This window comes from Anser cygnoides, chromosome 9, assembly GCF_040182565.1.
Source record: "Anser cygnoides isolate HZ-2024a breed goose chromosome 9, Taihu_goose_T2T_genome, whole genome shotgun sequence".
NCBI lineage: Eukaryota > Metazoa > Chordata > Aves > Anseriformes > Anatidae > Anser > Anser cygnoides.
In genome coordinates this window covers 14,660,822-14,682,986 of record NC_089881.1, presented here as the reverse complement: position 1 = coordinate 14,682,986, position 22,165 = coordinate 14,660,822, and the positions used below count along the sequence as shown (strand labels likewise).

Below are 22,165 nucleotides of genomic sequence, written 5' to 3'. Positions count from 1 at the left end.
CAGACATGGAGGGTCTGTGTGGACAGAGAAAAGAGAACAGGGATGGCTTTCAGAGACGTACCTGGGAAAACTGTCTTTGCAGCCAAAGGATTGGCTGCACAGGGGCAAAACTGTATGGAACAAGGCCTGAGAAAAGATGCAAAAGTTTTGTCTGTACAAGATATTGTTAAAGTCATCAGGAACCTGGCTTTTGACAAATCAAAATGAAGAAAGACAATCCACGCTATCCAAAAAACTTGCACAGTTTAGGGGCTCCCTTTGAGAAGACCAGGCCGAACTAGCACCTAGCCTCCTCCAGGCTGGACTGTGCGTGCAGGCTGCTCTGCCTCTCTGACTACACATCTGTCTTGTAAATCACCAAAGCTACAGAAAAACATGCCCTCCAGCCCTCCTGAGCAGTGCTGTACGTGCCTTTGTTTAGCTTCACCTATAATCAGCTGCCGAAAAGAAAGTTGAACAACTGGTTTCTGACTAGAGCTGCTCCAAATGTTCCAGCATTCGTGCAAAGTCATGTAGAAGAAAAATGGAAAAGTCAAAAACCCAACAACTCGTGTATCCTGGTTACCATCCTCCACTATAATTATAAAATTGCCCTTAAAACATAATTACATAATTGGGCTTGGCAAGCATTCACCCAAATCTTTTACAAATATTTCCCCAGACTGAAGGAACAGGCGGTGGGCAGCCTGACAAGCCTGCCATGCGAATTTGTGCCCTTAGGACATGTTCCTAGCTATTACACTAAATACTTTGCATCACAGCCTAATGTTTCAAAACAGTAGTTGAGCAAGTGAAGTGCCGGTGTCTTAAAATAAATTGAGAGAAAATGTTCAAGCTATTTGCACCGCACATGGCGAGCGACCCCCCTTCGAACAAAGAGACGGAGGAGGCTAGCGGTCCTTTTTAACTGGTAACAGAGACAGAATCCCCAGGGGAGGTGAAATTGGTTAGCTTCTGATAGCTACAGCCAACTGGAAGCTATCGACGCCTTGCTAGGGTTATACCGCCAGCGTAGCACCCTGTCCCTTAAAATAAAACAAAGAAAAGAAAACACGACCTCAAATGCAAGCAGAGAAACCTGTGGTCTGCAGGGAGTGGGAACCCACCAGAAGCCAGAAATGAAATCTGCAGTACAGTAGGGCTGGTTTTAGCAGCTGTGCATTATGCATTCAGCAGCACGGGGAATGCCAGCAGGGAGCCTTTATTAACATAGGCCTCCGAGTATACAGTGTGCTCCTGTCATGATTGGCCTCTCTTGAGAAAAGGTGCACACATACAAAAGACTTAACCCCAGAGAGATCACACCAATCCTGTTGCTATTTCATCAGCCCGACGCCACAACAGAAACAAGAGAATTTCTGTGATTTATCATAGATGAACAGGCAACAGTTCCAACAATGCCTGAAATCTAGACTATATTGGAAGGTTTCATCGGCAAGTTACACCAAGTAGGGAATGGGAAAAAACGCCACACAAACCCACACAGAGTCACACTACCAACGTTGTCCTGATATACAGACCTCCAGCGCAAGGGAGGCCACGAAATGCCTCTCTTGTAGAAGATGCTAATAAAAGCAAGCTGTTGTCAGGACACCTGTGTCCTCAGCACAGCAATCTGCACCTCCACCACGTTTTAGAGGCCCCGCAGTCCAAGAAGCAGCTGGAAGCCCTGCTGCAGATGCAGGGGCCAGCAGGGTAACTCCATGTGGGAAGCGGGTACTGGCAGCAGAAGGCTTTTGCTGGCACCAGCTCTGCCTCCGCCACAACTTGCCTCCATCGCAAACACTTGCTGGCACACCCAGCTCAGCACCGGGAAAACACCCCAGAAAAGAGGAATCATCAAACCTCAGCGCCAGGAAATGCTCCGAGCATAGGCTCTCCACCTCTCCCGTATCAGGTGCTGATACAGGCTCTCTTGAGGTCTTGTCAGCAGCTCGGAGTGGCAGCTGGCTGCCAGTCCCTGACGTGCAGCCTGTCGGCAGCCCAGGCCCAGCCCTGGGGTGTGCAGCTCCTGTCCTGTCCCACACAAGTGAGGTGCAGCCGCTGGAGCACCAAAAGAGGGGCACCAACTGGAACTAGTCCTTTCCCCGATTCGGGGGGGGGAGAGAGCAACAAGAGCAAAGGGAAGGGCATGAAACGCCCTGAGCATCCCCGTTCTGACCCTACAGAGCAGAAAAGGTCTCATGATAGGAAATAGAAACAAAATGCCAGCCTGAAGAGCTCAAGAACTGCTCTAGACAACTGACTGCTAGTGCGTGCCTAGAGTGGAGGAACGGTCTGTATCTGTTCATAACTCCTTGCTCTATTATTTTTGTCTCCTCTTGTTAAGAAGTAAAACGTGAGAGTCAGTATCCCTAACAGCAGGAGCTGCTGTGAGACAGCAACAGCACTAAAAATTTCAAGAGGCTGTTTAATATGCAATGTTCTAGTTCCCAAGAGCATAATATATGTTTTCCCCCCCCCTTTTTTTTTTTTTAAGCCTAGCACATTTGCACTTTACAGCACTTTTTTATTTAGGTGCTGAACAGAAAGAGACAGGTAGTCTTTATTAAATAAGTTTCCAGGAAGTACTTGTACTGCAGGAACAATGCTCTCAAGGTTAGGTACCCCTAAAAGGTTTTGCAATATTAATGCTGTGCTCTCATCACAATTGCAGCAAGTGCTTTAAAAACCAAAATAGCATCATCTGTAACATTATCACTCAATAAAAATAACCCTTTATCACTCCTTAAGCACAAAAAACCACCAGAGTCACGGACAGACTAAGTAATCAGCTCTTTTTGCGACTGGCAGGCAGAGACTTGGTCTCCCAGTCAATCCCAGCCAGCCCATCATCTACGATACAAGACTCTCCTCCACTCCTTTTCTTGATTAATGCAGCCTCCCCTCCCTTGAGGCTCAGTTATACCTGTGTTGGAGACAAGTAATTATCAGGCACAGATCAGCACGAGTATGGATGGTTACCCAGCACAGGCACGAAAAGCCACCTGTTGTTTCAGGGCAGGGTGCTGGCAGGACCATATGGTTGGTTTTGGTGATTAAGTATGGGATGCCCACGGATAGTCTACATGCAAAAAATAATTCCCCCAACCAATAGCCAGGTCATTTACAGCCCTATTCTAATGCTTGGGGCACAACATTTTGGACAAAGGTATGGCAAGCAGAACCTCTCCCTAATTTTATCGCAGCACAGCTCTTGAGATCTCCCATAGTTCAGACATTAATAGCTGTGCAAGACAGCACACGGAAGAAAATGAGTTAATATAAACAGAAAGCCAAGATCTGAGCGAGAGGGCAAGCCACACAGAGTACAAACATCTGAGAATCTGTGCAAAGTCTGCTCGCCTATCAGTCATCCATGAATTACGGACCAATGTAATTAAATCAGAAAAGCTACGTTTAATTTTCCTATCATCACCCGATGAGATAAGAGCAGTACGTATGGGAGGGATCAGGCACAGGGGAAAGAGCCATTTATTAATAAGTTAAATCATTTTTAGATTTAAGAGCCTCTCTGGCTAAGATAGGTCTGATCTACAAATGTAACTTCTGGGTCTAAGGCAGACGACTCAGATACCCCGTCTCTATTTCTGTCGTGGGCTTGGTCCTGAGGTCTTGCTTTTTACAGAAACACGTCTCATTGCTAACTGTGAGATGTAACTTCAATAGAAATATAGCTTCTGTTTAAACCCATTTTTAGTCTATACATTGAAAATTGAAGAATGCTTATCTCCCACCGGTTACATTAACAGATAGCCATGTTAATCTATGCTATTCCTAAACAACCCAAAGCTGTTTTCATGAACAGCAAGCCCTTAGGGTGCACCCGCAGAAATACAAGGTACACCACAACCTATTCTTTCTTCTATTGCCTATTCCTGCCAGTGAGACAGGAAAAAATGCCGTGGTCCCTGTCCCCTGCAAAGACAAGCAATGCTTTAACACGATCACATCAAGCTTTTTCTACCTACCAGCCAAACACTGAGAACTGCTGTTCTCACTGTTTTCTGTCCTCTCTGCTTCATCTCATCAAGCCCTTCTTCCTCAGCCAGTTATTTAAAGCCCTGATAGAAAAATGTATCACATCATAATAGTGGACGACTTCCATGGGATCAGGTTTTCAATAACAAAAATCCTACAGACTTTGTTGCAACCAGGGCTTTACCATGTAACTTTTTTTAAACAGGAAGGGAAAAACATTTATAACAGCAACTATAAATATACATGCTACTGACTTTTCAACTTGTTGTCCTTGTTCTCAAGCTAAATTTAGTCTGTTATATCCTGTCCAGCCCTTGGTGAAAAAGCAATAAACAAAATAGTCTGTGCAAATCCCAGAGCAGACAATTATACTTATCCGGGTACTTTATAAGATAACCAGCTGAACAGGTAAATGGTCATTTGGTGAGCGTAGGTATGTTCATGGCTACAGAGAAAGTGGTCTATTTCTGGGATAGGATACCCCCACGATACAGAAAATAATTATGATCACAACGGGATAGCTCTGTGCTGCTGAATCAGAAAAGTGATGTAGGTTATTCACTGTGTACACACAGACCATACATTTGGCTTGTGCCACATATGCTTCAAGGGTCTACGTGCACCTCTGAGCCACAAAGAACCATTCCCTGGCCACACCTGCTGATTACCCGTGTTCTTATTTTACACCCAGAAACGGCTGGGATATCGATTCAAATCCAGAAGACTGATTTAAACTCTAACCTGCAAGCGAAGAGCATCCTTTTGTATCTTGAGGGCTCTCGTTCCTACGAGTTATCTCTTAGTCAAAATAAGGTAAATATTTATCAGGAAATTAATGCCTACAGAACCAGAGTTGTTTGTCATTCCGCTGCTAATCTTAATAAGCCTTAGTCATGCCAGAGCCCAGGTGATTTCTGCAAGGGCCAACGCGTCTCACCCCGGTTTCAGGATCCCTGCCCGCGATTCAAAGTTTCGCGCAGACGAGGACTCCCCCGCCACAATCTGACTTGCTCCACTCGCCGCAAGTTTTGCAACCCAGGCAAGAACCGCAGCTCAGAGGATGCTCCTGCTCAAGCATCAGCCGGTCTAATAACCAAAACGAGTGGAAAAAAATACATAAAAATAAAAACCTGTGTTTCCTACAGCTTGGATAGCTGGGGGGAAAAACAATACAGGCTCGGGCTCGCCTCGCCTGCAGCCCTGCTGGCTCGGCGTACTCCTCCAGCACCGGCCGGCTCTGCCACCCTGCTTTTCCTCTCTGCTTGTACACACAGCACTGCCGAAGGGGAGGTGGAAGGGGCCAGGAAAAAACAGTTTGCTGGCGGTGAGAGCGGCCCCGCGGCCGGAGAGCCCGCAGCGGGGGAAGGCTCTGCCGGTGCTGTACGGCCGGGAGCCCTGCCCCGAGGTCCCCGAGGTCCCCCAGGTCCCCGAGGTCCCCCAGGTCCCCGAGGTCCCCCCAGGTCCCCGAGCGGCACCGCCACCGCCCCCGGTCCCTGCCCTACCCAGCATGGAGAAGATGAAGTCCTTCGCCGTGTGGATCTCCAGGGCTCTCTGGTCGTCGTACTCCCTCTGGTCGTGCTTGGTGAATTCCTGGATGAGTTTATTCAATTCCTCCACCCTCGCTCCCGATCGGAAATCCAGCTCCGGGAAGGGAGGCTTGCTGGTAGTGCCGGCGGACCCTGCCTTGCTGGCGAGAGGCGCCGCCATCTTCATGCAAAAAAAAAAAAAAAAAAAAAAAAAAAAGGGAAAGAAAGGCGGGGGGGGGGGGCGGAAAAAAAAACCCACACACACACGCACACGGGAGGGGTTTGCAATGGTGCAATGGAAGAAGGCGGGCGGGCAGCCCGGGCGCGGAGGCTGCGTGCGCGGGGAGGTGCGGAGCGGGGCCGGGAGGTGCGGAGCGGGGCCGGGCACGGCGCTCAACAAGCGGCCGCGCTGCCCCCGCCCGCCCGCGGCCCCGCCGAGCCGCCCGCCGGGCTGGGGGCCGGCCTGAGCCGTGCCGAGCCGTGCCGAGCCGTGCCGGGCCGGGCTGAGCCGTGCCGAGTCGGGCTGAGCCGTGCCGGAGCGGCGTGGGGGCCGCCTGCTGCCGGGGGCGGTGGGTTTTGGGGGGTGGTGCGGCGGCTGGAGTCGGAGCTCCGGCTCAGAATCTGATGCCTTTATTTATTTATTTGTTTGTTTGTTTGTTTATTTTTAATTTAAATTGAATTGTAAACTTCAGTAAAAGCCTTGTCCTGCAAGTGGGTTAATAATCGGCTTGGAACTCTGCTCTTCCCCCGTGTTCCCAGAGGCATTCTGTGCTTATTCCTTTCTGGCTCCATAAGGCATCCCGTGGGTTTTGTGTGTATATATATGTACACACACACATGCATACATGAAGTCATTTTATTGTATGTTCGTGAAGCAAAGACCAAGACAAAGTATCCTCACTTCTGCACCAACACCGGGAGCTCCACAGACAAAGGGTAGGGGAGGTGGGGTGTCTGAAGACTTGAAAGTCCAGCAGCTTGTGCCAAGGACCCAAACCTCTGATCTCCATCCATTCCCCCACTGTCAAGACAGCATGCTTTCCTTCGGTATGTGTTTTTGACACCTACTGACTTTTCAACCTGAAGTTACATCCTCCCCTTAGCCTGATATTCTGACCCTGGTCCCATCACGGAGCATATATAGCATGATCTGTTATCTACCTTGCTGCATCCATTTGTCTTCCTGCCCAGGGAACCCACAAATACATTGTTAGCTTCTGCAGGGCACTTCAGTGCTATGGCACTGATGCAAACTGCATCAAAAAGTATTATCCTCTGAAGCTTGGCAGAAAACAAAGCTTTTGTCTCAGTCCCAGACAAAGGTAAACTCTCTGTACCAAATTCTGGAGTGAGGCATTCAGACAAAAACCAGGAAGGTGGAACTAAGCGTTCACAGGCTGGTTTCCCTGATGCATGGTAAATGCAGATATTAGCGTTTAGACCTGTGCTCAGGGCTGTGGCCTGGTTCCACAGGACCACTAACCTTGGTCAGAAATGGGAGCTCAGCACCCCTGGCAGTGGGACCTTATCTGAAACAAGAATGAAAATCAAGGGTAGATTTGGCCCCTGTGGCAGAAACCACAGCCTATTCAAAGGAGAACAGGCACCGCCTGTGGCTTTGTTCTGTATTGCCTTACACAGACTCTGAGGGCACTGATATCTCATTATCTACGAAATTATGTCCCAAAGGCAAAGGTAGGAGTGCCGGAGTGTGCATCCACATGCCCTCTGCTGGGTGCACGGGCCTCACTTTGCACAGACGCCACGCACAGCCAACTGTGACACACATGGACTTCATTCTCCGGGCGAGCCTTTGGAGACCAGCTGCATTGCCACATGAACCTGTTTGACTTTGACCAAGCACCTTTCCTTCATCTCCCTCCCCAGCAAAGCCTACAAATAAAACCAATTTACTGATGGTGTTAACACACTGTGGGACCTGAATTGCAGAGGAGCAATTAGAGGTGTTTGGTGGTGGTGGCCTACCCAGAGTGGTGTTGCTAACCTGGCTCAGCCCATGCGCACCCATGCTGCCCTGCTGTAGTCTGTCTGAGCGCTCAGAACCTCTTGCTTCCTGCCCCTCAGGTTTTGAGAGCCCTGTTGCTATTTCTCTGCAGTGTTTTTGTCTGGGGTGTCAATCTCATGCAGGCAGACAGCTCCCTCTTGTGATAACACCGCTCCCCATCATCAGCATGCACAGAAGTCGCATTAACTCCTGAACCCCAAACCATGCCGAGACCTTCTGTTTTGTTCTAGGTCTCGTATGCCTGCTATAACCACTTCTAGTTGTGTGGGGACCTTGTTCCGCTTCTGTGTAGTGCAAACGGCCAGCTGCTATGGTGCATGCGTAGCTGGCACCACTTGGTGAAGTAGCTGGACCTTTAGATATGAGCTGTGCTTTTCAGCCCTAACTCTCCTGCCTCATCTCTTTCAAGCTGATGTTCTCCACAGGCTTCATGGACTGGCGGGCTTTCTCCTCTACCTTTATCTTGGTTGCTGCATCATATTTCAGTACTGGAACTTCCAGTAGTCTCTTCATGAGTGTTTTGTCTCAGATCCTGTCCTTCAGTGGGTCTCCAAATGGTCAGACCAACTCTCCACCCACATCAGTCTCAGACATACTTCCATTCTCTTTTTTTTACCTCTGTTCAAAATGGTTAAAGCCCATTCAGTAAGTTTTATAGCTAGCTTTGACTGCCTGAATTCACGAAATGCCTATGGAAAACACAAAGTACTTCAGAGACAACAAATGCCAGAAGCAATGGAGATCTCAGTTTCACTGTCTTTTTTCATGGCACCCCTGCCTGAAGTTATAGTCATTTTCGTATTTCCAGAAGGTTTCCATTAGACAAGGGTGTCAACTGCTCCATGTTTCTTGCTCGTCTGGAATTTGGTTTGTTTCTGGTACCATGCATTATTCAGACATTTGTCAGACCCAAAGCATGTGTTCATTTAGTGTCTGAGCTCAAACCAACACTGCTCACCAAGAGCACTGAGCAGTCAGATTGCATTTTCTTCAGGAGTCTGACAGGTACTGAACCTCTCTGTCCCCACCCCAGTGCTAACAGAAATTCACCTTCAAGAAAAGCATTGTACTTGCAAAACAAGGAGCCTCCTTACTGTCTTCCTCAGAAACCTCTGAATGGGCTTGGGTCCCTCAGTGGCAAGTGGGATCTGCTGCACTGTCATATGCTTGTTAATACCCTTGAAACTGCATCACTTTGCAATTTTCCCTCATCACATCAGTGCAATTTAAGATCTCTGAATAAATACACAGTTAATTCAAGTCTTACGTAAATCAAGCACTGGGGATTATTTGAGCAAATAAATGAGAATGAGATTGCAAGTACGGTTGGCCAGGGGTTTTTCTACCAAATCTTTTTTCTTTCTGAAACAGAACTTTTTGTGGAAACACAGCAGCATCCCTAGAGCTCTTTCTGTGGGCATTATCTGGGACCTTGGAAGAACCTATGGCCTCTCAATAGTGGGTCCAAGACTTACCAGTAAGGATACTCACCTTATTTAGGATAGGGATTGAACACCCTGACTACTAAGCTGTTCCTTGCCTGCACTGGAAGCTGTGCCCTCCCTCTTACACATACCCCTCCTTTCTCCTATGTTTTCTCTTTCCTTCAGTGTCTTCCTCTTTTGCTCCTGCAAAACAGATTTCCCCATCTTTTTCTCCAGCAGAACAGATACCCTCTTTTCTGCTCAGTGCCACTTCCAGCACTTAGCAACAGAATAGGCCACAGAGAAATGAATCGAAAGAGAAGAAATAACTGTTCTCACTTCTGTTGCATGACCTGAGACCTCAAAATGCTTTTCACACTTGAATAGGCTTTCTCAAAAAACTGCTGGATAGCAAGTGAGTATTAATACCACCATCCTAAGACTGAGGAAACAGGTCTGCAGTAGCTATGAAGACCAACTGGCCCAGGATACCCAGGGAGAAAGAGCAGACAGCCAGGGCCTGACCCTTGGTGCATCTCACTGAGGTGCTGAAAACTGGTAGGGGAAATTAATTGGAGCAAGACACAGAAATAGCATGGAGTCAGATAAATCGTCTTAGGCTATTTCACTGCAATTGAAATTATGGTATGCCACAGAATGAGCTAGTTTCATCCCTCACTTCATAGGAACTGTACGCAGATTTTCTGAGGCTACAAGTAGACTTGAGGAGCATATTTCCTTTCTGTCCTTAGCACTGAAGCAGCTGTAGCTCAAAGCCTCATGTGGCAAGGGGCTTCACCAGAAACAAAATTATTGACTGGAAATGCTCTATTTCTCCTGCCTGGTGGCTGCAATTGATGCCTTATGTTTTTGTGGTACATCCGAAGGTGTTCAAGGGCCCTTTTTGCCTTGTGTTGCAGAAACCTGGTCCTGGCCTATAGAAGAGGCTGTCTGAATGGATTAGAAGAGTGACATGGAGCAGGGAAGTGAGCCGTGCACAGGCAGGGAGATGCTCAGTGGCAGCCTGGATCCTGCTGTGCCATCCCCCTCCCTCCTTCACTGGCTCTGCTCCTCCAACAGATAGCTGAGCCCAATACAAATTTTCCCTCCTTTCCCAGCACTTTCCCACACGCCTCTTTTTTCCTCCCTGCTCACTTCTTCTGCGTGGCCTTAATTCCCAGACCTGTGACAATCCCGGGAGTAGGGAGCCAGAGCAGCTGAAACCAAAGCTGATTTCACGTTTATTGGGAGCTCACTTCCATTATCCTGCCCTGGTAATACCTTGTGTACTTCTGCCGCTTTGCTGATCTTCAGATCTTTCCCTCCACTAGCAGCCCCTAGGTTGGCTCTGGAGTGGGGCCTTTCGGGGGTCCCAGGCAGGACCTCACCAAAGCATTCCCCGTGCTTCTCTACATCAGGACTTCCTCATACTGGTGCTAGAAACTTTGCTTCTGCTGCACACACTCTAAAAATGTCTTCAAAATGGCAGATACAGCTAGCAGGCTTTAGGCTCACCAAGGCTGGGATCAAAAAAGACCAGGTTTAGTGCAGACTCAGGGCAAAAAGAGACTTTCTGATGAAGTCTGGCAAGACTTGAGGGAACTGTACCGAACATAAACTCATGCAGCCCCACCAGAGCACACCCAGACTTGGGAGATCTGGATCAGTCAAGGAAATGGGCTTCTGCCCTGTATCCACAGGGCTCCCCCTCCCATTTCCCAATTTACAGAGCAAAGTCAGTGTCATTTTGGCCCGTGGACCCCATTCATTTTACCACCTGGAACTGTCTCCACGTGGCGACATGTGTGGTACCAGCTGTGAAAGTCTGCCAGCCAAAGCAGCATGGATTCTGTTCAGCTCTGTCCCTCTCCAAACACCTGGTGCCCAAGATACTTCCCAGAGACCATGAGATGCTTCCCCTGCCCTTGTTCTCTCTCCAGACACCAGAGACTATTTCTCAGTGTCTGTAAGTAAAAATCTGGGTGATTGCAGGCACAATTGCTGTATACAGAGGATTGTAATAGATCAATAGCACCCAGCACATACCACAGTCTCGAGACTGTTTTAAAAAGGGATTTGTCGCCTCCTTGACAGACTTAAACTTTTCCTCCAGATTAAAAAAAGAATATGTCCCTCCCATGAAGAGTTGTGATGTACATCCTGTCAGCAGAACACAGCATCGAGCCATCCACATGGCACTGGAGCTGTGCTCATTAAAACATTTTGAAACAATGGGATTGCATCTGTCATAGCCAACCTCAAAGTATCCATACTCAGGATGCTTATAACATTTTCTAAAAAAATAGCAGACACTTAGAGCATATCCCAAGCAAGAAATCTATCATTGCAGCTCATATATCTACCAAGGCTTTTGAAGCAGGGTTCTGAGAAGTAGACTCCTGATTCTCAACTAACTACAAACACTAAATATTTAAAGACCTCAGACAAATCATTTACTGTTCTTAGTGTCCTTTAAATATATACATACATATATATATATACTGGTCATCTGTTTATCTCATTGTTTAACATAACTAGATTGTACAATGGCTCCTTTGAAGTTGATATGATAAAGTTAATAGACTCTAAGTGGGTTGGCTCAGGGCCTCTGTAAGCAATGTTTGGAAATATTTCTGCTGCTCATTTCCATGGTTTATGTCAATTTTCTGTCATTAGTTTTATTTATAAATTGGGATTATCTCAAATAGTAAAATTTGGATTCAGATCTGAGCAGTGTTGGGAGTTGTAGTGCTGCACTGGAGCTACAGCTCTGGTACAGGGATATGTCCAGAGCATGAAACACCTGATCCATGTGCAAATTCCCCCCTACACAGAGAGGATACAGATTTGGTGTTTGCTTTTTGTTCCATATAGAATAAATAAATTCTGGTTGGGCAGATTGGAGAATACAAACAGAAAGACACATTCCCTTTCACATCTCCATGCATTATGTATGGCTTGACTACACTCATTGATGTTCGTTTGTAGTTAATTACTTGTATTACAGTAATATCAAAAGCCACAAATGAGAATCAGGGTCCCATTGTACTGGAAATCAGATATAAACATAATGAAGAACTGGTCATTAGCACTCCTGTTTTATTTCACTGTATATACTCAGAGATCTCACTCAACAACTCGCTTCCTACTCCCAGAGCTTAGAAAAATTACCAGCGAGTCTGTGCCTGCAGTGATGGATAGATCCAGGGTGAGAAAAACCAATTACACCATTTCTCCTGCATCATCCCGCTGCTCACAGGGTGGCTGCCGGCAGCAGTTTAAGCCCCACATCAAACTCTGCAGCTCTTGAGCAGATTTCAACATGGCACCCAGCATGCAGACTGTCAAATAGCAACTGTCCTTGTGATTTAGACATACCTGCTACTTCTTTGGAGCCTCATTAAGAGCAATCCCAGACTATGGGACAGTGGTGGTAGTTGTAAAAGATGGGCATTTTTTCCAAGTTTCCCCAGCCACTCTTCTGTGTCCCTGAAGAATGCACTACTTACAAGTTGGCAGAAAGCAGTGGGAAAACAGGAGGTTTGCAGGAAATGCTACAATTCCCTGTAACAGCATCCACACAAAGAGAAAATGCAGTCCCTTGGTCATGTGTTAAAAGCCAATACTCCCTTTCCTCTGCCTTTCCCCACCTTGTGCTCCCCGTTAGAATATCCTAATCTGTAACTGATTGTCAAGCCACTGATTTCTCAGTTTCCCATTCCTTAGGATGAGGAGCTAAAAGATTTCTGAGTGTATTTCTATAAAAATACATTAGCATAAATGAAATCCAGGAGACCTGAGCTCTGTCATGTATTTAACTGCTCTACTTCACACATCTTCTACTTCTACCTTTCCACATCTGATGACAAAAGGGAAATTCCCTGGCCACTGCAGACACATTGTTAAGAGCTTTTTTTTCTTTCCTTTTTTTTTTTCTTTTTTTTTTTTTTTTTTCTGTTGCTGAGAAGCAGAATTCAGCAAAACTCTAGCTGGCAAAAAGTTTCATTCATGGAAGAAGGGAAGACCTGAGATGAAGAGAAACAAAAGACAACAAAAATCTATAATGAAAAAAATCTCCTGTAATGGTTGTTGCAGACTGCCAATGTGTCACATAAAACATTTTAGTGGTCTCTAATAAGGGGTAGGCGTTCATGTCCTGAACACAGGACTTGTCTGTCTGCCAAGACAGACACTTGCAAATGAAAAATAATGAAAAAATGAGGGGGAAAAGGAAAAGATACGGAAAATCAAGGGTATTGTGCTTTTCACTACAGAAAGTTATTATTGTGCCAGGACCTGGACATGAATGGGGTTTTCTAGTTTTAGTTCAACTTATAAATCAAATAACTAAAATAATTTTTCTACTTTGAGTACTGGGCATGCTATTTCCTGCTTGCTGGAATGATCTGCATTTCCTGATAAGTGTTTCGTGCTAGCAGCTGGCCATACAAATACCTGAAATACACACGGATCCCTTGGAAATGCAGAACATTCTTTGGTTCAAGGTTATCAATCACCTTTTGTCCCATGGACATTCAATGCATGGATGTGCAGTGTTGGGATATTTGCCACAGTGACACTTTTGAAACATTTTCCTAATTGAATTATCCAAACAAAAAAACAAAAACAAAACAAAACCGAAACTGAACAAAACCATAGCCTTTGGTCCTAGAATCCACCTATGACTCCTGTTCTAACAGTTTGGCATGTTGTCTCCTGAGAAGAAAATCAAATAAAGTCACCATGTTTTTCCTTCCCTCCCCAGCTACTTTGCAGACACAGGCAAATCCTGATGTTGCTCCTGTCAGCTTTCTTTCCTATCCCCTACTATGAACATGCAAGAGGTGAATGACGATGGATGCCTGGACATTTGCTCTTACTTTTGTTGTTCTCAGCCCAGCAGACACTTGCATCTGACAGCCTTAGCTGCATGGCTTCAACTCAGGGGAACTGCGGCATAGCGCTAGTGTCAGGCGCTGTTCAGCATGTCTCCCTCCCATCAGGTGGTAGAATAACAAATCTGCTGAAAAGCCTACAACTACAGTCAGCAAGGAGTTTTCCTTCAGGGATTGTATTAATAACAACAGAGCAAAAGCAGTTAGCATAAGCAGAAAAGGGAACAGAAATGCTCATTAGAAATGGAAAAGTCTCAAAACAGATATTGTGTAGCCACTACACTAAGTCTCTTGACCAGTGAGTTTGGAAGAGGAGCTCAGCACCACTCCTAAAATATACCAAGTCCATGACAGCACTCTACCATGCTCTGAATCCAAGAATCCCCCAAGAAAAAAAAAATGTGGGGAAGGAAGGAGGAAAGAAAATAGAAAAAAAAAAGAATAATAAAAAAAGCAGCAGCTTAAGCAAGGCAGATGCCACTGGATATAGCTTTGCTCCAGGGCTCAGTTCTGGGTACACCATTCCTGTCACTGTCATTTGCTTGCTGGAGAAATGACATCTCCTCATCATAAGCCCCATCCCCTGCAGCACCAACGTCATTAGGGAGACTGGAGCGGTAGGATATGACCTGGAGGCCTGAGTGCCGTGAGCGCCCTCAACAAGTAGGAAAAGTGATGGCTATAGAGAAAACTCCCCAGAGCTAGAAGGGAATACAAGAGTCTCCCTCACAAACTGGACAGCCGTAAGTGTTCCAGCTGACACCATTAGAGATAACCTTGATGTTGACTGAATTTGCAGCAAACGACTGCACCATGGAGACCCAGAAAACTTTACAGTTCCATGGTGCTATTGATGTCTGTGAGGTGGGAGTGAGGGTGCAGAGCAGGGTTCAGGGAGTCCAATTCTGTTAGGTTGATGAGTACTAGGGGAGAAAGAAACAAGCTGTGGACAGCAAAGTCCACCCAGGAGGGGTCTGTAGTTGCAGCTAAGGGACCAGGCTGCTCAGCTAAAGGAAGCAAACAAGGAATTGATCAGTTGCTGCTGTATGACACATGCAGTCACGGCTTCTTGCATGCAAGCTTCCAGGGTACAATCAAACACCATTAGCAACTTATACTGTTAGTCCGTGTACTCATGTAATCCTAAGTAAAGCAAGCTCTTTGCACCTCCCTAGAGCTAGAGAGTTTAGGTAGGGTCAAGGGTATGCCAGTGGGAACTCTATGCAGGATCAAAATCTCAGAGTTTTTCTGCCATTTTTGCTATGTGCAATGCATTTTCATGGGGTTATGAGGATGCTTTCCTGTGATTTCATGCTGTCTTTCTTTCTCAGAAACAAGATCACTGGTCTCTGCTGTCTATTTTTGCCTTTCTTACCCTAATGAGTGTGCATTATAAACTGAGGTGTACAGCATTAATAGACCCCCCTGGAAGTATTTGTAAATAAAAGACTCTTGGAAACCTTTTATAGGGAAGCCCTATAGACATTAATAGATAGTGAACACTCTTCTATAGGCATTGTTTTTCCATTAGTCTATACAATTCAATAGCGAATTACATTCCTGCTATCAAATCCCAAAGGATGATTCAGAAAACCATTAGAAAGGATCTAATTCTCTGTAATTTTCTGTAGTAATTGAGATAAAAGCCTTTCAGGGTGTCCTCTATTACTGTTCATGGGAATTTTCCATGGGAAAATAAATGATCAGTTTAAATTCTCCTTGGTTACTTAAGCAACGTAACACCAGTAAATTCTGGACATTTATTCAGATAAAATTTCCTTTCATTTCTGTGGGAAATTGGCTTAATTTTGGGAGACAGTGGGGGCTAAGGATTAGGTCTACTCTTTGTGATTTTTACAGCTGGACATCAAACTCCACCTTCTGCTTGACCCAAACAACCACAGTGATTTTGCCACTTCTTTCCTGTGGGCTGGCAGGGAGCGTGTGCTTTGTGGAGGCATTGCACTCCATTAACACATGCAGGCTCAGTATTTCAGCGAACCCTGAGCTCTGAGGCCCATGGTATGTCTGGACACTCTCAGAGTGTTAATTGAAACACCGCTACTATTTTTTCCAATCGTGATTGAAAGACCTTTTGAGTAGCAACTTTGCTTTGTGCCTACCTGTGTCTTGTCCAGGAAACAGAGATGATGTTTCTACAACATTGTGCCGAGCTCCTGAGAAACCCAAATGTTTCTTTGTCCCTTTTCTCTCTGTTTGCTGCATCACAAGAGGCACTAATAGCCTCTGCAGGGAACTCACTGCAGAGCCTTGGGAAAAGGTCACACATATGAGAGAAGACAAGGTCATAAAAGCCATGGTGACACATGAAAGACCTTAAAGACAAAGATCACTCTTGTGCTATGCTTTGTGGGAGCTCCCCTTGTGAGGTTGTGACCTGTATTTTGGACTACATAAAGTAGACAGTCAGACCTCTGTGAAATCCTGACCTTGCTGACAACAGCAAGAGCTTGTTTGCTGACTTCCCTGGGTTTCCGGTATGAGGGGTTTGTCCACGGACCTACCATGAGCCCCCTCCAGGTACTGCCCTCTGCACATCCTCATGCTTTTTCCTCCAGCCTTCTCCATTCCACCCTGTCCTCCACCACTCTTTGAGGTTAACAGGAAGCTGCTCACAGTAAAATTACAATTATGGCTTCTTCTCGTTTCTCAATCCTACATCTCTTCAGAGCCAAGTGTTTTAATATCGCTGGCTTCTTTACATGCAGCTTACAGCTAGCTCTCCTTTGGAAAAGCCAGAGATGAAGCTGGGTAGAGAATAAATCACTTTAGCTTTAGTCGTCTTCTCTGATTCTTGGATCTGTATTTTTCCCTATCTAATTGTCTGCCTCCCAGACACAGTGTAAAAGGAAGTTATTCCTATAACCAGAAAATGGGCTAATAAAACAAGAAAGTCATTAGAAGCTAGAAGTTGTGAAAAGCCATCCCTTACCTTACTGAAGAACAGAAGCCTGCAGAAATGTCTTATCAGAGATGATCATCACCTCTGCTTCCAGCAGGGCTTTGGAGGTGTTGGATACACTCATCAGCCACAAGACTTTCTGCTGGAGTTACTGCATCAATTAGCCACATAAAAACATCATACTCTCCCCACTTCAAGCAGATCCTTCCTCTCAGTGCATGGGGCCCTCCTCATCTTTATCCCACAGTCATTTATCTTTTCTGGTGATGCACTGCACAATTCCTGGCCTGTCACTGATATCGGTGACCTGTCTTGCCTCACAGTATCACAGTATCACAGATTTCTAGGTTGGAAGAGACCTCAAGATCATTGAGTCCAACCTCCGACCTAACACTAAGTACTCCACTAAACCATATCGCTAAGCTCTACATCTAAACTTCTTTTAAAGACCTCCAGGGATGGTGACTCCACCACCTCCCTGGGCAGCCCGTTCCAATGCTTAATAACCCTTTCGGTAAAGAAGTACTTCCTAACATCCAACCTAAACCTCCCCTGTCTGCAGGGGGACTGCAACTTTAGCCCATTCCCCCTCGTCCTGTCACCAGGCACATGGGAGAACAGACCAACCCCCACCTCGCTACAGCCTCCTTTAAGGTACCTATAGAGTGCGATAAGGTCACCCCTGAGCCTCCTCTTCTCCAGGCTGAACAACCCCAGCTCCCTCAGCCGCTCCTCGTAAGACTTGTTCTCCAGACCCCTCACCAGCTTGGTCGCCCTTCTCTGGACTCGCTCGAGCACGTCCATGTCCTTCCTGTAGCGAGGGGCCCAAAACTGAACACAGTACTCGAGGTGCGGCCTCACCAGAGCCGAGTACAGGGGCACAATCACTTCCCTAGACCTGCTGCCTCCACGCACCAAAGTGTGGCTTTGATTACATCGGTGTCCCAGCCACTCTAAATCCCAGCCACTTAGCAACAAACTTAAAGTAGGTCACAATGACTTGGGAAACAAATAGCTTACAAAGCTAAATCTTCAACATGTCAATGGCAGCACTGTATAAGCAAGTAAAGCGTAAATCCTCGCAGCACCACTACAGGATGTCATTGTAATATTCCAGAGACCAAGGAAGAACAGAGCGCTCTCTGAATGAGCTCTTTCTGCTTTTATTAATTTTAAAGGCTTTTGCTCTGCACTTTATGAAATTACCATAACTTGTGAACAGTGCTCCTTCTTCATTTGTCACTGGCAGAGTGAGTGGGTAGGGAAAGGACTCAAGGATTTTCTGTTTTACTCCATACTAAATTCTTCTGTGAACTTAGGCAAGCCACCACACCGTGAGTGTCTCAGTTTCCCCATCTGCCAAGCACAGGCATTATTTGCTCTGCAGGCAAATTGAGCGCTGCTGACCCTAATTCAGTAAAGTCCTTAACAGTCTGCCTACCTTGGAGCTCTTGTTGAAGTCTTTTGGGAACTTTGCTGTGGCTGTTGACCACAGTAGACATTATGATGCTCCAAATCCTCCCAGCCTCCTGCTCCCCACCTCTTCCCCTGTTAAATTGGAGGACTCAGAGCATCTTTAAGTGCACTGTGGTCAACAAGCACATTTTCTTCTCTACATTAATTTGTATTAGGAGCTTGCAAATGGATATAAAATCCTCATTTCACAATGATTTTTTTCCCATGTTTAGAGTGACAGAATTCAGACTGCACCAGTGGTTTTTTTCAGAGTTTCCATTGGGCTTGTTTTAGCTAGCTGTATAAACATTCATTCAGCTGTAGCAAAACCTTCACAAATCATTTCCTGTTATTTTTACAGACAGGTGTTTTGTTCCCACGTGACAGTGAGACCCCACAGTTTCAAATACTTACTGCCCATAGCTGATGTTTGCCTTAGTGCACTGTGTAGGTACACAAGAACTTTCATAGTATTTTTTGTGTGACTTTTGCTGCACGCAGCTCCTTCAGCAGTTACTTTACATGAATGAATTTCATTTAAAAAAAAAAAAGTTTTGAGATTTTGAGCTGAAAAGCACTGTGTAAGCGCCTAGGGTTATTTTCAATTAACAATATCTAATTCCATGCGCACCATGAATCACATTTTTCCTCCCTCTTTAGAGCCAACATATTAATCCTTTGAAACAAAAATGGCTGCATTTTAATGAGAGTTTAAAAGGGTGAAAGTTCTGCTCTAGTACACGGAGCATAATAGATTATTGTTGTGATGTATATCTTCCATCCGCTCACTTTAATGTTCAGAATAATATCTGGAAAGCAGCCCATTTTATCTCTGGTCTCTCCCCATTCACTCCACTTAGCTTTCAGCGTGTGTATTGCAGTTAATTTGAAGCTGATATGTGTTATTCCTTATGGGCAGTACGTTACCATAACACCAAGAAAGATTACAGGGTTGTCCTCTGCACGTTGGCTTGCACAATGAATCTCAGAGAAGTCCTTTTAATTGTGTTTTCCTACATTACTTGGAAGTACTAGAACATAAATGAATCCCTGGTTAGATGAAGTCCTCAGCTGAAGACACTGGGCATGGAAAAGCCTTCCTTTGCAGGTCTGCAGTGGGTTAGCCCACATCTGTCCTCCTTCAGGGGCAGCTCAAGTCACATCCAGGCAATGCTGACTAGCAGGAGCTCCCTCCCAGACAGACCCCCACCCCTCTGACAAGTGTCTGATGTTCTCATTTATTTCCATAGCTCCTGTAAAAGTAGTCAAGATAATCAGGAAGGCCCCAGAGGGAGCCTGTCACCTCTCCTGATGTGGGTTGGAGGGGAAGGGAAGGGATAACCTTGTCCACCCGTGAAGCATGGTAATACCTGGCAAGCAGCAGGAAATTGCCTATCCCATTCATGCAGGACACCAAAACTGATACCTTGTCCATGCACCTGCCTTCATAGGGGTGTGAGAAAAAAGGGAGATGTTTACCAGTACCTCTGTGTGCCCTTTTATCCAGCTGTGCTCTGCTCTAGAGCTGAGAAGCCCCGGTAGGCATTTGTGTTGTGATGGAGAGGGGAGAAATGTCTATGGAGGAGGCATTTCTGAAGACTTGTTTTGCATTGCATGGTCAGAGGAGAAGGCCATGAGAAACAGGCCCACTGAGCTGTTCATGTCCTGCGCACAGATTAAGTGATAGAAAATAAACATGAGAAAACAGATACAGGACATCACAAAACCGATAAGTAATAAGGAAAGATGACCACAGGACTGCTTCCCAATCTGTTTGCCAGTGAGGCAAATTCTGCTTACAAAGAACCTCGGAAGGTCACCATGATTTCCTCTTGGCCCACCTGTAACTAAAACAATAGCATGCATGCATATTTGATTAAACCTGATCAGCTTCCCTATCTCCATTAACTGGACGTGCACCATGGCACGTCCTAATGTAGGCACTATATTGTGTCACCTGATGTCACCAACACATTCTCTCATCCCACCGTGTACTTCTCAACTGGTTGTACCTAGAAGCAAGGGCACGGCAAGGAAACAGTCTCAGACTTAGAACTGTCTGTTGTAGTGTAAAGATGCTTTTATACAGTTATTTTGTATTTTCAGTATCCTGGCTGCAGTAACAAAAGCTCTGCTAAAACATCAGTTTAGGCATCAGAAAATCCACTGGAACAGCTTTAGAAACCTCAACAGTTCAGTTGCAAATTTTACTGTTTTTATGGTTTGTATCAGACTTCTGTATATCAGCTAGGCCCTATGTAAACAGGAAATAAAAGGATTTCCTCATATATAGAGCTCTGAACTAAAGTAGATGAAGCAGGTGGATGAAACTACAGTGGCTGTGAGCCCAGTGTGATAGCAATTCAGTGCAGATGTTTACTTTTCCCACTGATGTATAGACAAACACAATCTGATTTTAAACAGTGTCTTGAGCTGGGCAGAACTGGTTTCTTAATTCTGAGGACAAAGGGAGAATTGAGGTAGATTGTATAATGCTACCCCAAGGTTTAAGGAAAGAGCCTGCTCTTCTGCAGAAAAACAAACTGAATGAACTGACCATCTCTCAACTTCCTTTGATGACTCTGCTCAGGGCATGTTAACAACAACATTCCTATAGGAGAAGAAAATGAAGAGTTTGAGCACGCAGAAGAAAGACTCTATCAGATGCTCATGGAAGAGTAAAGCAGACACCGGACTTGGTTGCAGAATGCTGTGGATAAAACTCCAACAAATCATGCCTTCAGCCAGGGCAACCCAGGGATATTACAAGCAAAAGTTATTGAGTCATTGACGTCTGCTGCATTGTATTGCACAGGAAAGCAGACGCAGGCAGGTCCATAATGCAGGGTTGTTACAGAGATGGATAGATGACTGGCTGACCGACATTTTGGCTATAATACACAGTGGTACTGCTGATCTGTTATCTATGCTCTCCACAGGTAATTTAGCTCCCAACTCCTAGAGCTATCTTGTTCTTACTTTCTCAGTTCTGCTCAGTTATTGTTAATGGACTGTGACTTTTTAGTTTGTTTTGTTTTAAGTATATTTACTCAATTTCCAGCAGGAAAGCTGTAATAGAAACTGTGCCTTGCAGTGTGTTGGGGAGTGGACACTGACAGCTGTGTGTTATAGCCAAAAGATTGATCAGCCCCTCAGTTGTCTGCCCATCTCCCCATACAGCCCCATACAATGAAGATGTCACGGGTAAGTTAAACCTCACTTTCTTGCTGGCATGTTTCTCTAACAACACTAGCTTCCTTTCTCTTAACGAGCCTACGTAGTGTTGGGATGCTCCACTACAGCCTGGCATCCTCCAGCAGAACTGTGTGAGCCTGCCAGAGGAAAGGAAGTTTCAAAGCTGTTATCAGTCTACTTGAGGGTCCCTAAATTCAGAGGGGAATACAGTCTGCAACTACGTGCTCTGCAGTGAAAGCAGAGGGTGAAAAACACCTCTGAATTTAAAATACAGTTTTGTATGTGCAAATCTCTGCAGATACAAGAATTTGTACCTGCTCAGTTACCAAAATTAAGGACAGGATGGAAGAATAGTTATAATTACGACAACCTGTGAATTTCATTCACACCCAGGGGCCATCAGATGTTCTGTAGTTATTTATGAGGTAAGAGCATGAGGTAAGCAGACTTATGCAAGGTCCTCATGCAATTTTGCTTCTCTGCCTCATCCACATATCCTGTCTGCAATCTCTCACTTCTGTCACTTGTGTCCAAATCAACTCAGGATAGGAGAGAAGCAGTAGACAGGAAAGGACAATGCTACCAGTGTTAGTATGCTAATTTGTAATGATGGCTGGATTCTTGTGGCTCATTTAGACAGAATCAAATGAAAATTAATTTGCTATTGGCAGTTAACCCTGTAGGCATAACATACACCTTGCAAGACCTGATCCTGATATCACTCAGAGATATCAGGAGAT

General features: G+C 45.5%; 1 protein-coding gene across 3 annotated transcripts in view; it reads right to left on the bottom strand.

The window, feature by feature from the left end:
- MB21D2 (Mab-21 domain containing 2) overlaps positions 1 to 22,165 on the bottom strand; it is a 92,173-nt gene that overhangs the window by 50,834 nt on the left and 19,174 nt on the right. Inside the window, exon 1 of one of the 3 annotated variants that reach the window (XM_067002493.1) lies at positions 5,484 to 5,715. The exons of 1 other annotated variant lie outside the window; for it this stretch is intronic. In XM_067002493.1, the coding sequence (XP_066858594.1) occupies positions 5,484 to 5,694 (211 nt within the window). In that variant the 5' untranslated portion in view covers positions 5,695 to 5,715. Of the gene's footprint in view, positions 1 to 3,971; positions 5,409 to 5,483; positions 5,716 to 22,165 lie in introns of those variants that run through there. One more of the 3 variants, XM_013199192.3, reaches the window with a different exon arrangement.